Genomic DNA, 15,426 nt, shown 5'->3' on the forward strand with positions numbered 1-15,426 from the left:
CAAATAGATAATAATCAGCCAATCACAATTCATTGTCAAGAACACTTTTGAAAGAGAGTAAATAACTTCTAAATTTTATTTCAAAGAGAGTATGTTATTTTGGTAATAAGATGTTTTTTAAAAAAAGATAGGGCAGAGAGATTGAGCCCCAAGACACCACCTGACACATGGCAAATTAGTCTTCATTGGCACAATTTGCCGTGGGTTGTTAGAGGGCCTTCCTGCCTGAGCAGCCTACAGGAGAACCTCAAAGCTCAAACCCATTGTGAGGCAACACGGGTGGTCTCTGAGATTCTAGAATTCCCAGAAGCTGTAACCTAGCATTGGGAGCTTCTGCTCACAGGTTTACTTCACAGCTCTTGGGTGCCCCACACCAGGGTCCCCTCTTCCCCAAAATCCAGATGAAGAAGTTTCTCTTACTAATGAGTCTTTATCTGGTTGGATCTGCCAGAGGTGAGTCCCTTATATTGGCTCTAGGAGGCCTCTTTAAGGTCTTTTAGCCCTTGAAGAAGAAAGTTACCCAAACCAATCTGACTCAGAATCAGGAAGAGCTAAACGAGTTCAACTCTGAGAGCTCCTGAGTCCGTTGATTCCTCCTAGTTATGGCTTTACCACCAGAGAAGCCCACTGGCTTGGCAGAGTCTCATTCCTACTTCTTTCAACCACTCACCATTTGAACCTGTTGCTCTGTGAGATGAGAAGATAAGTCTAGGGGTTCTGTGGAAGTCCATTGAAGGTTTGTCCCAATTAACTGAGTGCAAGGGATCCTTATGTAGTTGATGTAGCAAGGAAAGATACAAGGAGACGGGAATGTGATGTACCTAGAAATCCATCTCAGAGCATAGCTATGGGCCAGAGACCTTACGAGCCTCTCCTTCATGGCCATGTTCTATCTATCCAATTGTCTGTATTTCCTCTTTCAGGATCCTCAGTCATGAAGGGCTGTGCTCCCTCATTCCTCCTAGAGGAGAAGAGAGAGGCCGTGAGCTCTGAGGTGTCAATTAAATGACAAATGTAATGTTGGTTCTCAAAGAATTTTGGTTTTTACTTTCTTAGACTTTCAAAAATTGACTCAGAAATGCCAGCCACGTGGTGAAACAGTTAAGTCATCAACTATAAGAATGACTAAGAAATTAGTGTGCTTTTTCAACCTTTCTGTATCAGAAATCTCTGTACTAAAACTTCTGTTAACTATTGAAGAATAAGGGGTGCCTGCATGGCTAATATATTGAAGAATAAGGGGTGCCTGCATGGCTAAATCGGTTGAGTGCCTGACTCTTGATTTCAGCTCAGGTCAGGATCCCAGGGTTATGGGATTGAGTCCTGCATGTCGGGCTCCGTGCTGAGCGTGCAGATGGCTTAAGATTCTCTCTCTCCCTCTGCTCCTCTCCCCCAACTTGTGCTCTCCCTCTCTAAAAAATATGTTTAAAAAAATGTTTTTAAATATTGAAGAATCAGCAAAGCAGATATTTCAGTAACAACTTTTAAAAATAAAAGCCTCCCAAGGGCGCCTGGGTGGCTCAGTTGGTTAAGTGTGACTTTGACTCAGGTCATGACCTCGCGGTTTGTGGGTTCAAGCCCCACGTCAGGCTCTGGGCTGACAGTGTGGAGCCTAGAGCCTGCTTTGGATTCTCTGTCTCCCTCTCTCTCTGCCCCTCCCCTGCTTGTTCTCTGTCTCTCTGTCTCTCAAAAATAAACATTAAAAAAAATTAAAAAATAAAAATAAAAACTTCCCAAAAGCCTTAACAAATCATTGCTTTATCAATGTATTCTAATCCTAGTCTTTCAGAAAGTCATTGATTATAAGGACTACAAATCACCCATAATATATATATATATATATATATATATATATATATATATATATATATATATAATTGCAGAACTCTTGCAGAGATAAGGGTATTTTAGAGACTTAGGCTACCTTAGCCTCAAAAGATCTTGTAATTCCTCTCAGCTTTTGGCTGGGATTAATAACTCAGTAGCCTACCTACTCTTCTCTGGGTTACTCAGTCTAATCAAAGAGTAATAATCAAATTGTTTGGTGCTACATTCCAACAAAATGAAAGTCATACTTAAAGAATGTTTGTGTGATAGTCATTGGTGAAATGGATTAAAGATAGAAGAAATTGGCCAGAAGAGAATGACCAGTTAAGAGTTTTGTTAAGTCCCAGTGTAAAGTGGGAAGGAGAGAAAAATAAGTTGAGCACCTAAGGAATAAACTAGGAACTTCACAATTTATCTTATTGAAGACTCATGACAACTACATGAAGTGAAGTGGATATAAATGGTATATGTCACAAGGAATATCAATTCAGAAATAAATAAGCAAAGAATGTTTTTATCTTAATAATTTTTTAATGTTTATTTTTCAAGGAGAGAGAGAGAGACACAGAGCATGAGCGGGGGAGGGCAAAGAGAAAGGGAGACAGAATCTGAAGCAGATTCCAGGCTCTGAGCTGTTAGCACAGAGCCCAACACAGGGCTCAAACTCACAGAGTGTGAGATCATGACCTGAGCTGAAGTCGGATGCCCAACCAACTGAGCCCCCCAGGCATCCCTTACCTCAATAATTGATGGCAACTTTGAGTCTCCAACCCACATGGATTGGTGACTGAGTGTGAGCAAGAACCTGAATTTGCCAAATAAAAGTGTCTTAAATCCTGTCTCATAATTTTTGTGGGTTCCTTAGATATTTGTCATCTCTAATTTAAAATTTATCCTGTCAAGGTTAAAACCTTCCACGCTAAATTCCAGCCAGAACTACTTAGCTTCTCTTTCCCTTTCATATCCTCATCCTTCTTGCCTTTCACCCACAGAGACACTGGAGGGAGGGCTGGGGTGGACTTCTGGTTATGTGAGTGATGATGGTACTTTGATTTCCAAATGCTGGCTTTGTCAGGGGGAGCACGTTATTTTCCCTTTAGGTGCTTTTGGTACATGGGCAAGTGGGCCCCCCTGTGCATTTCTTAACAACGCAGATCTTAAAATTCTTCCTTTAAATGCCAGGGTTGGTCTTTGTGTGTTTCATTACTAATGCCTCTGACCTTCATGGTCTCTTGGGTAATTCAGTGAGTTCCCCCAACCTCTGTAATATCTTCACGTGCCTGATCTGGCCCACAGGAAACCCAGGAATCCCACAACATTAGCCTTACTGCATACGAAAAGCAGTCTTTATCCCAGACATTCTTTCTCTCACCTTCACTCTCTCTTCTGTTCCTTCTCCACCCCAGGAGCATCAGGTCAGCCTGATGAACCTCCTGGTTCTATGGATCATCAAGCTTCCGTTCAGCAATTTTCAGGTGGGTACTTTTCACTTGGAAACCCTTCAGATGGTGAGGCTTTGTATGAGACTTCTTCAGACGAGAGCAGTTTAAGTGAGCACACCTCAGGTGGGCACGCTTCAGTTGAACACGCCTCAGGTGAGCAGGCTTCAGGTGAACACACTTCAGGTGAGCATGCTGTGGGTGAACACATGTCAGGTGAACACACCACAGGGGAGCACACTTCTGGTGAACAACCTTCAGGTGAACAGACTTCTGGTGAAAAGCCTTCAGGTGAACAGACTTCTGGTGAACAGTCTTCTAGTGAAAAGCCTTCAGGTGAACAAGTTGTGGCTGAAAAGCCTTCAGGTGAACGGGTTTCAGCTGAAAAGCCTTCAGGTGAACAAGTTTTGAGTGAGAAGCCTTCAGGTGAACAGGCTTCCGGTGAACAAGCTTCAGGTGAACAAGCTTCAGGTGAACAAGCTTCAGGTGAACAAGCTTCAGGTGAAAAGCCACCGGGTGAACAGCCTTCAGGCATTCCACCTTCAAGCACACTTTCAGGTGAGGCCCCTTTTCAGTACCCATCTGGATGGGTACTAGTCCTTGACTTCAGGTGTGACCTAGGCAGAACATCAAGAAACCCAACTTTAAGGAGAGGGTATGGAAGAGAGACTAATTCACAAACACTTCACGAAGAGCTCTCTCAAAGACGCTCTTTACGTCTCTTGATAATAATACCAGGAGGCAGGATGCAGGTTTTGTGGGGCCCTGAGAGCTAAGCAGTTTTGAGGGCCCTCTTTAAAACACACACACACACACACACACACACACACACACACACACACACACACAAATACAAAATGCCAGCAGTCCCCCCATCTTTATTCTACATAAGAAACTATGAATACACTCCCTTGGAAGGGGCTCGTGGAAGACTAGGCTCCATGAGCTTCATGCTAAATCTGCCCCAACAAACTATGTTAGAATGCTTTTCAAACTCTGTAAGTGGATATCTAGCCCTGGCTAGGTGGCTCTGTTTTGTTTGAACATGGACAATAAAGCATGAGCACACTTTTGTCTATTAGATCCACAAATAAGTTCCCAGTAAAACTGCAATGTTTTAGCTCTTACTAAAAAGGGTTGTCCAAGGAAGGAAAACAAGACCCAGAGTTTGATGTCTCAAGATATTACCAAATATAAGTACTTCATATTTCCTCCCATTGCATAAGTAGTAGTATTCCAAATCTTCTAAGAAGTAAGGCTAACATCACATTGCTAGAGAGGAGCAATCCTTGGATTCAAACTTGGGTCAGCCTGACTCTTCAGCCCACATCCTTTCGATTTCTTTGTGCTTCCTCAACTAGGGAATTGGGAATGGAGATAGCAAAAGAGGCAAAACGGAAGCATTTCAAAAAGAATGCCCTTTGTGACAAATTGACATTGTTGAAGGTCAGTTTGAAATTGGAGACTGATCACCCTTTACAGAGTTTGCAACGTTAGAGTATTCTAACATAGCTTATTAATCAGTTTTTACTCCATTTGTCCCGTATGGGTAAGAGCATGACAGGGGAGTACAAAGGGGAGCCAGTCAAGTGACAAAAGTTCTACTTTGCTCCTATGGAGTCAGACGTGGCAGAAGGGCATCTAACTAAATATCCAGGAAGCCAGTGGGGGCATGGAACAAACATCAGTAATATAGGGAGCAATCTGGGATTCTTCAGCAATGAAAATCATAGATGAAGCAGTAAGAATGAAGGCATTTCCTCAGGTACAGAACAGAGACTATGCTCTATCAGACGCAGGGCCCTCAGATGCTCAGTGAGAGCCAAGCAATGAAATGTGTGTATCCAGGCTCCTTGCTACCCATCATCCCACCCCTTGTGACTCATAGCTATACACCTGGACCACCAGGGAATTTCATTAGGCTTATCTTAAATTGGCAGGCCCAATATTAAATTGCCACACATGCTCATATATGAATGATCAAGGAAAATGTCTTCGTGGAGAGGGAGTCTGCTCCACTCAGAATTCCCAGCAGTGCATGTTAAAGAAGATCTTTGAAGGTATGTGGGGACTTCATGATACAATCTTTGCCAGGGAAACACATCCACTAACTTGAGTACTCTTGGGAGTAGTTGCAGTGGTGGCAGTCTGAGGAGGGGTCAAGTTGTGATTCCCCAGAAACTTGGAGATTCAGGAGAACCTTATCCTTTCAAGAATTAAGAGCAGCATTCCAGCTACTGATGGAGAGGTAGAGGCCCTCCATAGAGCAAGCCTATGATGTCTTAAAAGGAGACAGGGAGACTCTTTGTATTAAAGAAATGTGTGAGTTGCACTTTGAGATGTTGACACATTGACCATAAGCCCGGGACTATGTCTGTCTTGTTCATGGCTATATATTCCTAGCACTTAGCACAATGTTTAGTTCATGGAAGGCATTTAGTGAATATTGAATAAATGAATAAAGAATTGTCTATCAGTCAGTGTTCATAGGTTGCCAGAACTATCTTAGTATAGTCTCATACCTCTCTACTCTTATACTCACTCCTCATCACCAAAACTGCCTGATTTCCCGTGAACCACACTGCCTGATTTCCCTTGTGGTTTGTCTAGTCCCTCAATAGAGGCAGTGGGCAACAGATATGGGGAAGGGCCCAGAAAAGGCGGATGGAAAGAGAAGGGGTGGAAGAATATACAAGCTGGAGACCTTGGTCGTGCCTGTATGGGGACACCGGGGACCATGGATGAAGGCTAAGGTGGGAGAAGGAAGCCTTCTGCTCACTATAGTCTATCTCTACTTCTTTCAGGTGGAAAACTCCAATTCATGGTTCAGGGTTGTGAGAATATGTGCCCATCAATGAACCTCTTCTCCCATGGAACCAGGATGCAAATTATATGCTGTCGGAATCAATCTTTCTGCAACAAGATCTAGAAGCCTGTGCCCTTGCTTCCCGCTCTGACTCAGGCAGCAAAAATTCTCCATTACCCTACTGGGCTCAAGTTATATTGTTTCTCCCCCAGTCTATAACTAACCACATCTGTCTCCGCCTGAGTGTCAGACAGGATGTTCAAATCCCTCACCTTTCCTCTCCTATCCATGCCCTATAAGCCATTCTTCTCTGTCATCTGCCTTCCCTTACCCCATCTCTTAACATTCTTTTCTTTCTCAATAAATTCGTATGGTAAAGAATATAGGCTGGCGACAGACTTCTTTTCCCATTAGCCAGTTGCAGGGTCAGCCGGAGCTTAAAGTGGATGCATTTTAAATCACTCCACCTTCCTCAAAGTGGAGGGGTCCCCCAGGGCAGAGACCACAAAGAGAAATGCAAAGTAGCTTAAACAACACTGTGGAACCTTCTCTGAACCCCCTACCTTTCCATCTCAATAGGAACCCCACCCCTGTCTACTTGTCAGGATGTCTAAAACTCACCTTCTTTGGCTCTGGAGAATTTTCAGTATTCAAGAGTCTACTCTTGATTTTAACAATAAAATGACTCTTTTTAAAAATTTATTTGCTATATAAATATGTAGTAGGTCATACTGCTTAAATATTTTTCTCACACAATGTTACGGGATCATATCAGCATAGAGGGGCGAGTGGAAATTAATAGTCCCTCACCTACCTGTATTAGTGTTATATTCTTCAGTGTGTTTTCACACACATGGTTTCATCTGATCCTCAGAAAAGAGCCCAGAAAAGTAGACAAAAAAGATAGCATCATCTTTAGTGTACAAACACACAGAATTTATTCATATTTCATGTTGTTCCAAACTTGCCATGGTTACAGAGCTACAGTGAGCCAGGGCCAGATTTCAAAACCAAATCTGCATGATGTCAATTTGAGTTGTTTCCACTACACTATAAATATTAGCCAGAATGGTTCTTTCAAGACCAAAATCAATCCTCTCTTCCTACGCAAGCCCATCTCCTTTCAGCCACTGCTCCCCCAAACCTCTGTTTAAAACTCCTGAGATCAGCTGAGTGGTCTTTTTTTTTTTTTTTTTTTTTTTTAAATTTTACATCCGAGTTTGTTAGCATATAGTTCAATAATGATTTCAGGAGTAGATTCCCATGATTCATCCCCTATATATAACACCCAGTGCTCATCCTAAGTGTCTTCCTTAATGCACCTTACCCATTTAGCCCATCCCCCCACCCACAACCCCTCCAGCAACCCTCAATTTGTTCTGTGTATTTAAGTCTCTCATGTTTTGTCCCCCTCCTTGTTTTTATATTATTTTTGCTTCCCTTCCCTTATATTCATCTGTTTTATATCTTAAAGTCCTCATATGAGTAAAGTCATATATTTGTCTTTCTCTGATTGACTAATTTCGTTTAGCATAATACCCTCTAGTTCCATCCACGTAGTTGCAAATGGCAAGATTTCATTCTTTTTGATTGCCGAGTAATACTCTAGCGTATATATATACTACATCTTCTTTATCCATTCATCCGTCGATGGACATTTGGGCTCTTTCCATACTTTGGCTACTGTTGATAGCACTGCTATAAACACTGGAGTATCCCTTTGAAACAGCACACCTGTGTCCCTTGGATAAATACCTGGTAGTGCAATTTGTAGGGTAGTTCTATTTTTAATTTTTTGAGGAAGCTCCATACTGTTTTCCAGAGTGGCTGCACCAGTTTGCATTCCCACCAGCAGTGCGAAAGGGATACTCTTTCTCCGCATCCTTGCCAATATCTATTGTTGACTGAGTTGTTTATTTTAGCCATTCTGATTGGTGTGAGGTGGTATCTCATTGTGGTTTTAATTCGCATTTCCCTGATGATGAGTGATATTGAGCATTTTTTCATGTGTCTGTTAGCCATCTGGATGTCTTCTTTGGAGAAGTATCTGTTCATGTCTTTTGCCCATTTCTTCACTGGATTGTTTGTTTTTGGGTGTTGAGTTTGATAAGTTCTTTATAGATTTTGGATACTAACCCTTTATCTGATATGTCATTTGCAAATATCTTCTCCCATTCTGCCGGTTGCCTTTTAGTTTTGTTGATTGTTTCCTTCGCTGTGCAAAAAATTTTATTTTGATGAGGTCCTAATAGTTCATTTTTGCTTTGGTTTCCCTTGCCTCCAGAGAGGTGTTGAGTAAGAAGTTGCTGCAGCTAAGGATTAAGAGGTTTTTGTCTGCTTTCTCCTCTAGAATTTTGATGGCTTCCTGTCTTATGTTTAGGTCTTTCATCCATTTTGAGTTTATTTTTGTGTATGGTGGAAGAAAGTGGTTCAGGTTCATTTTTCTGCATGTCGTCATCCACTTTTCCCAGCACTATTAGCTGAAAAGACTGTCTTTATTCCATTGAATATTCTTTCCTGCTTTATCAAAGATTAGTTGGCCATACGTTTGTGGGTTCTCTATTCTGTTCCATTGATCTGAGTGTCTGTTCTTGTGCCAGTACCATACCATCTTGATGATTACAGCTTTGTAATACATCTTGAAGTCCAGGATTGTGATGCCTCCAGCTTTGGTTTTCTTTTTCAGGATTGCTTTGGCTATTCAGGGTCTTTTCTGGTTCCATACAAATTTTAGGATTGTTTGTTCTAGCTCTGTGAAGAATGCTGGTGTTATTTTGATACAGATTGTGGTGAATATGTAGATTGCTTTGGGTAGTATCGACATTTTAACAATATTTGTCCTTCCAATCCATGAGCATGGAATATTTTTCCTTTGTGTGTGTGTGTGTGTGTGTGTGTCTTCTTCAATTTCTTTCATAAGCTTTCTATAGTTTTCAGTCAGCTGGGTGGTCTTAACAATGTCTTTTGCAGAGCAAAAGCCTTTAGTTTTGGTAAAATCCAATTTATCATTTTTTTTTTCTTTTATGTACAGGGCTTTAGATTTCATGCTTAAGAACTCTTGGAATAGTACATCAAGAAACAAATTTTACTGTTTGTGAAATTTAAAAATTAAACACACACACACACACACACACACACACACACACACACACACACCATGAACCCTCTCCCAAAAACATATTGGTAACAGACTCTTTGTTGGCAATAACTGTTGCCTGGAAGACAATGGAACTTCAAATTTCTTAAAACAAAACAAAACAACATGTTTCTTGGCATGTATTTCCGTTGGCTAAAACTCAGTGATGGTTACATTCATACTTTTTTTTTTTATGGGAATATCCATATTGACAACACATTCAACATTTTTGTACGTTAATAGAGAAATATAAGCTGTGGTTAATTTAGCATTTTCACCTATGGATTTAAATATATCCTATTTAAGAACCAAATGAATGAGTTGGGCACTGATGTTGTGTATGTATTTCCATGAAGACAATCATCAGTGTGAAGAGGGTGGGAATAGCATTTACAGAATATATACTCTGTGCCATGAGAAGCAGTTTTGTTTATGCTTTCTCTTTTAATCTTGAAAACAACCATACAAAATTGTTAAAATTGCAGAATCCTAAGCAAGACAAACTGGAGAATCTTGTCACAAGCTAAAATAAACGGCAGTGGTATCGAGACTCTTTCACACTCCTTTTCAAATTTCTGAGTGAGAATTATTTTAGATACATAGTACTATCCCTTGATAAACTGGCATTCAAAACTAAAGACCCCCCAAACCTGGAACTAAAATTACAAATGAATTCTCAATTGAAATATGGTCTACTGAGGGCAAGAATGAAAATGAAATCCTACTAACAGAGTTGACACTTTTTTTTTTGAGGGAAGGGGATAATTATCAGCTAAATCTATTCTATAAAATATAGCTAAATCTATTAGCTATGTATTTTGAGGAAATAAGTTCAAATATGTTAAAATTTAAAAGAAGGGAAGTTCTGGCTTCCATTAACAGTGGAATAGTTTGGTTGAACTACCCCTCCTTTAGATAAGAATATACAAGTTGGATGTCTTGCTCATGCCTGCAAATTATAAACTGGGTAAAATATAAGAAAGAACTATTTAATTTTTTTTTTCAACGTTTATTTTATTTTTGGGACAGAGACAGAGCATGAACGGGGGAGGGGCAGAGAGAGGGAGACATAGAATCGGAAACAGACTCCAGGCTCTGAGCCATCAGCCCAGAGCCCGACGCGGGGCTCGAACTCACGGACCGCGAGATCGCGAGATCGTGACCTGGCTGAAGTCGGACGCTTAACCTACTGCGCCACCCAGGGGCCCCAAGAAAAAACTATTTAAAAGTTCCTTGAAAGGAAATGAAGAGGGGTACGTTGGTGGCTTAGTTGGGTAAGTGTCTGACTCTTGATTGGCTCAGGTCATGATCTCACAGTTTGTGAGACTGAGCCCCATATCAGGATCTGTGCTGACAGTGCAGAGCCTGCTTGGGATTCTCTCTCTCTCCCTCTCTCTCTGCCCCTCCCCGACTCTCACTCATGTGAACACTCTCAAAATAAATACACAAAAAAATAAAAAAGAAAGGAACTGGAGGGAAGTCACCCCTAAAAAGATAGGAACAGCAATGGGTGAGATTTACAAGTCTGTGGCTTTCTACCTAAGGGCACTTCTTCATCCACGTAACACAGGGAGGGCACAACCCCACAGTTTACTGGTTTGAAGATTCAGAGAACCAAGATTAGGGCTGGCAAAGCAGCTGTAAAATTAGGGAAATTCTGGAAAGGAAGAAGCCACAGATAAGCCTCAAAATGTGTATAAACTGTGACCAAATTCTTGGCTGATCACTGACTTCAGGAGGTCTGACAACAATAGCAGCTGGAAGCTAAAAGAACTGAGCAGAGATTTGTGCTGCTGTATACCTCAAAGGAGATAGAGTTTGGAGTACAAGTCAACCTAAGATAACTACCTAGTAGAACACAAGTCGACACACTTCAGAGGAACAGAATCCAGAATCTCTACAATGCATCATTCACTATGTCCAATATATAAGAAATTAATAGACACAGAAATTAAAATGTGACCCATAGCAAAGAAAAAAAAGGTTACTGACCCCAAGATGTACCAGACATTGGAATCAGTGAACAAAAGCAGTAAGCAGCTATTAGAGATATGTTCAAGAATCTGAAGGAAAATAGTGTCATATGAACGAACAGATACAGAATCTCAACATAGAAACTGAAACTATAAAAAAGAATCAGATGGAAATTTCAGAACTGAAAAGGACCATAACTGAAAAAAAATCACTAGATACTTTTAACAGCATATTAGAGATCACATAAGAGTCAGCAATTTTGAAGAGAGCTCAACAGAAATTATCCAATCTGAAAAACAGAGAAAAAATATTAAAGAAAGAGAACAAATCCTCAGTAACTTGCACGGGACAATATCAAGCAACATAACATATAGGTAATTGGAGTCCCAGAAGAATAGGGGAGAGATAATGAGACGGAAAAAAAAAAATAATGGCCCAAATTTCCGCAAATGGGTTGAAAAACATAAACTTACACATCTAAGAAGTTCAGTGTACTGAAGGTAGGAGAAATACAATTGAAAACCACATAGGCACGTAACAGTCTAATTACTAAAATTCAAAGATAAAGGGGAAAAAACTCAAAATTCGTCCCAACGAAAGATACATTATTATATAGAACACTGATACAAATGTCAGCTGACTTCTTATCAAAAAAAAAAAAAAAAGAACAGAAAACAAGGGAATTACATGTTTAAAGCCATAAAAGAAAAAAAAAATCCTGTCAGTCAGAATGTTACAAACAAGACAATTACCCTTCAAAAATGAAGGTGATGAAGACATTTTCATATAACCAAACAGGAAGAGAATTCACAACCAGCAGACCCATACTACAAAAAAAAAGCTACAGGAATTTCTTCATGTGCAAGGAAGCTAAAGGAAAATGATGCCAGATGGCAACTCTGATCTACAGGAAGAAATGTGGAGAACAGGTAAAGTAAATATGTGGGTAAATTTAAGACATGTATACTATTTCTTTTCCTAACTAAAAAAAAATTTAATGTTTATTTTTGAGAGAGAGAGACAGAGTGTGAGCAGAAGAGAGGCAGAGAGAGGGAGACACAAAATCCGAAGCAGGCTCCAGGCTCCAAGCCATCAGCAAAGAGCCTGACATGGGGCTAAATTCATGAACCGTGAGATCATGACCTGAGCCAAAGTCGGACACTTACCTGACTGAGCCACCCAGGCGCCCCTTCTTTTCATAATTTTAAAAGTCATGCTCACTTAAAGGTAAAATTATTTGTAATGTAGGAAGATATAATATATATAACAATAATAGCACAAAGGACAGGGGAGGTCACTGGAAGTATTTCAAAAGTTTCTTAAGTGAAATAGTACAATATTAATTTAACTCAACTGAGAAAAGATAGAGTAATCCTTAGAGAAAAGTCATTTTAAAAAATACAGAAAGCGGGGCGCCTGGGTGGCTCAGCCGGTTAAGCGGTTAAGCGTCCGGCTTCGGTTCAGGTCATGATCTCACGGTCCGTGAGTTCGAGCCCCGTGTCGAGCTCTGTGCTGACAGCTCAGAGCCTGGAGCCTGCTTCAGATTCTGTGTCTCTCTCTCTCTCTCTGCCCCTCCCCCATTCATGCTCTGTCTCTCTCTGTCTCAAAAATAAATAAACATTAAAAAAAATTTTAAAAAAATACAGAAAGCGATAGCTAAAAACCCAATAGAAAATTTTAAATGGAATACTAAAAAAATATTTGATTAACTCAAATAAGGTAGAAAAGGAAAAAAAAAATAAAAGAACAATCCCTTGGGCCAAATTGAAAACTGGTAGACAAAGAGTGTCAATATGGTAAACAAAAATCCAAACATCAAAAACTGTGGACACACCATCAGTGATCTTCCTACCCAAAATACATAATCTGAACCTAATCATCTGAAAACATCATACAAAACAAAACTTAGGGAAATTATATGAAATAGCAGGTCTATAATCTTCAAAAATGTCAAGGTCAAGAAACATAAAGACAGAGGAACTGTTTCAAATTCAAGGAGAATAAGGAGACATGAAAACCATGCATGACCCTGACCTAAACATTTTTCTAAAGAATATTATTGAGAAAATGGATAAGATTTGAATATACACTATGAACTGGATAAGAGTATTATATCAGTGTTAAGTTTCTGGATTTCTATAAACTAAACTAGGTTGTCTATGAGAAGGTCCTTGTTCCTAGGAAATGCATATTGAATTATTCAGAGGAAAAATAACACCAACTGAAACAGGCTATTTGGACTACTCCTCATACTGAAAAAAAAAAACAAAACCAAAAATACTGGAAAATATTTAAAATATTTAGCAGTGCCTGGGAGGATCAGTAGGTTGAGCGAGTGACTTCGACTCAGGTCATGATCTCGGGGTTCATGGGTTTGAGCCCCACACTGGGCTCCATACTGACAGTGTGGAGCCTGCTTGGGATTTTTTTCTCTCTCTCCCTCTGCCCTCTCCTGCTCACCATCTCTCCCTCAAAATAAATAAACATTAAAAAAAAGAATTAAGGGGCGCCTGGGTGGCGCAGTCGGTTAAGCGTCCGACTTCAGCCAGGTCACGATCTCACGGTCCGTGAGTTCGAGCCCCGCGTCGGGCTCTGGGCTGATGGCTCAGAGCCTGGAGCCTGTTTCCGATTCTGTGTCTCCCTCTCTCTCTGCCCCTCCCCCGTTCATGCTCTGTCTCTCTCTGTCCCAAAAAAAATAAATAAACGTTGAAAAAAAAAATTAAAAAAAAAAAAAAAGAATTAAAAAAAAAATAAACAATAAAAAAAAGAAAGAAATATAAAAAAAAAAATAGGACATTTTCAGACAAGTGAAAACTAAGAGTATCACCACCAACAGACCCTAAAGGAAAAATTAAAAAGATGAACTTCAAACAAAAGGAAAATTATCCCAGAAACTCCATAAGAAGAAATGAGAAGGAAGGAAGGAAGGAAGGAAGGAAGGAAGGAAGGAAGGAAGGAAGGAAAGAAAGAAAGAAAGAAAGAAAGAAAGAAAGAAAGAAAGAAAGAAAGAAAGAAAGGAAGAAAGGAAGAAAGAAAAGGAAAAGAAGAATCTGGCTCAATCTACATTGCATAAATAAAATAATAATGTCTCAAAGAATTAAAATATATTCCATACGTTGACACTTAAAACTGATACACGTCTAAACTTCCGCTTCTGTGAGATGGAGTAAACATACTTTTCCCTATGCCTCCCTCAAAGGACAACCAAAACCCCTGGACATTATAAAATATATGAATCTGAAAGGAGGAGACAAGAAAGTAAACTAGCTAGGGACCTCGGGATGCAAGGAAAAACAGTGTTAAGTTCCCTGTTTGTTTTTTTTACCCTCAGATATTCCAGATATGGAGGTGAAGAATCTGGCAACCTGAAAATGCCAATAGGAAAGAAAAAGAAAAAGGACAATAAACAATCAATCACAAGGAACTATCACCTCACATGTTAGAATGGCTAAAAAAAAAAAACACAAAACAAAACAAACAAAAAAAACCCGTAAGAAACAACACATGTTGGCAAGGATGTGGAGAAAAATGAACCTTCATGTACTATCGGTGGGAATGTAAACTGGCACAGCCACTTTGGAAAACAGTATGGAGGCTCCTCAAAATTTTTGAAATAGAATTACCATCTGGTCCAGAAATCACACTACTGGGTATTTACCCAAAGAATACAAAATGTTAATTTAAAAGGATATATACATCCCTACGTTTATTGCAGCATTATTTACAATAGCCAAATTATAGAAGAAGCCCAAGTGTACATCCGTAGATGAATGGAAAAAGAAGATATGAGATATACACAGGTGTGCGTACACATGTACACACACGTACACACACACACACACACACACACACACCCCACAATGGAATATTATTCAGCCATAAAAGGAATGCAATCTTGCCAGGTGCAACAAGATGGATGCATCTAGAGAGAGTGCAAAGTGAAATAAGTCAGAGAAAGACAAATACCGTATGATCTCATGTAAAATTTAAGAAACAAAAAAAAGAAAAACAGAGACAAACCAAAAAAACAGACTCTTAACTGTAGAGAACAAACAGATGGTTACTAGAGGGAGATGGGGGGGGCAATGGGTGAAATAGGTGAAGGGGATTCAGAATACACTTTTTTTTATTTTTATTTTTTTTAGAGAGGGAGTGTGGGGGAGGAACAAAGAGAGAGAAAGAGAACCTTAAGCAGGCTCCACGCTCAGCACAGACCCCCATGTGGGGCTCAATCTCATGATTGT

General features: G+C 39.9%; 1 protein-coding gene across 2 annotated transcripts; it reads left to right on the forward strand.

The window, feature by feature from the left end:
* Positions 1-311: 311 nt before the first annotated feature.
* Positions 312-6,774, forward strand: LOC112865431 (sperm acrosomal protein FSA-ACR.1-like). Of its 2 annotated transcripts, XM_086678750.1 has the most exons (5): positions 312-453; positions 3,234-3,602; positions 3,648-3,824; positions 5,207-5,326; positions 6,071-6,774. In XM_086678750.1, exons 1-5 carry the CDS (start codon positions 402-404, stop codon positions 6,193-6,195), a joined length of 843 nt encoding a protein of 280 aa, XP_086534876.1. In that variant the 5' UTR covers positions 312-401; the 3' UTR covers positions 6,196-6,774. The 2 variants fall into 2 exon arrangements, with proteins under 2 accessions (XP_086534876.1, XP_086534875.1); XM_086678749.1 differs by having other exon boundaries at positions 3,234-3,824.
* The last annotated feature ends 8,652 nt before the right edge of the window (positions 6,775-15,426 follow it).

This window comes from Puma concolor, chromosome D1, assembly GCF_028749965.1.
Source record: "Puma concolor isolate L17-30 chromosome D1, mPumCon1.1.hap2, whole genome shotgun sequence".
Lineage (NCBI taxonomy): Eukaryota > Metazoa > Chordata > Mammalia > Carnivora > Felidae > Puma > Puma concolor.

What these genes read in the sequence shown, in the direction of transcription:
- LOC112865431 (XM_086678749.1), top strand. Translation starts at nt 402, where the DNA reads ATGAAGAAGTTTCTCTTACTAATGAGTCTTTATCTGGTTGGATCTGCC. An exon ending in ACCTTCAAGCACACTTTCAG is followed by an intron (nt 3,825 to 5,206) that starts GTGAGGCCCCTT and finishes TTAAATTGGCAG; the next exon opens with GCCCAATATTAAATTGCCAC. An exon ending in GTTAAAGAAGATCTTTGAAG is followed by an intron (nt 5,327 to 6,070) that starts GTATGTGGGGAC and finishes TACTTCTTTCAG; the next exon opens with GTGGAAAACTCCAATTCATG.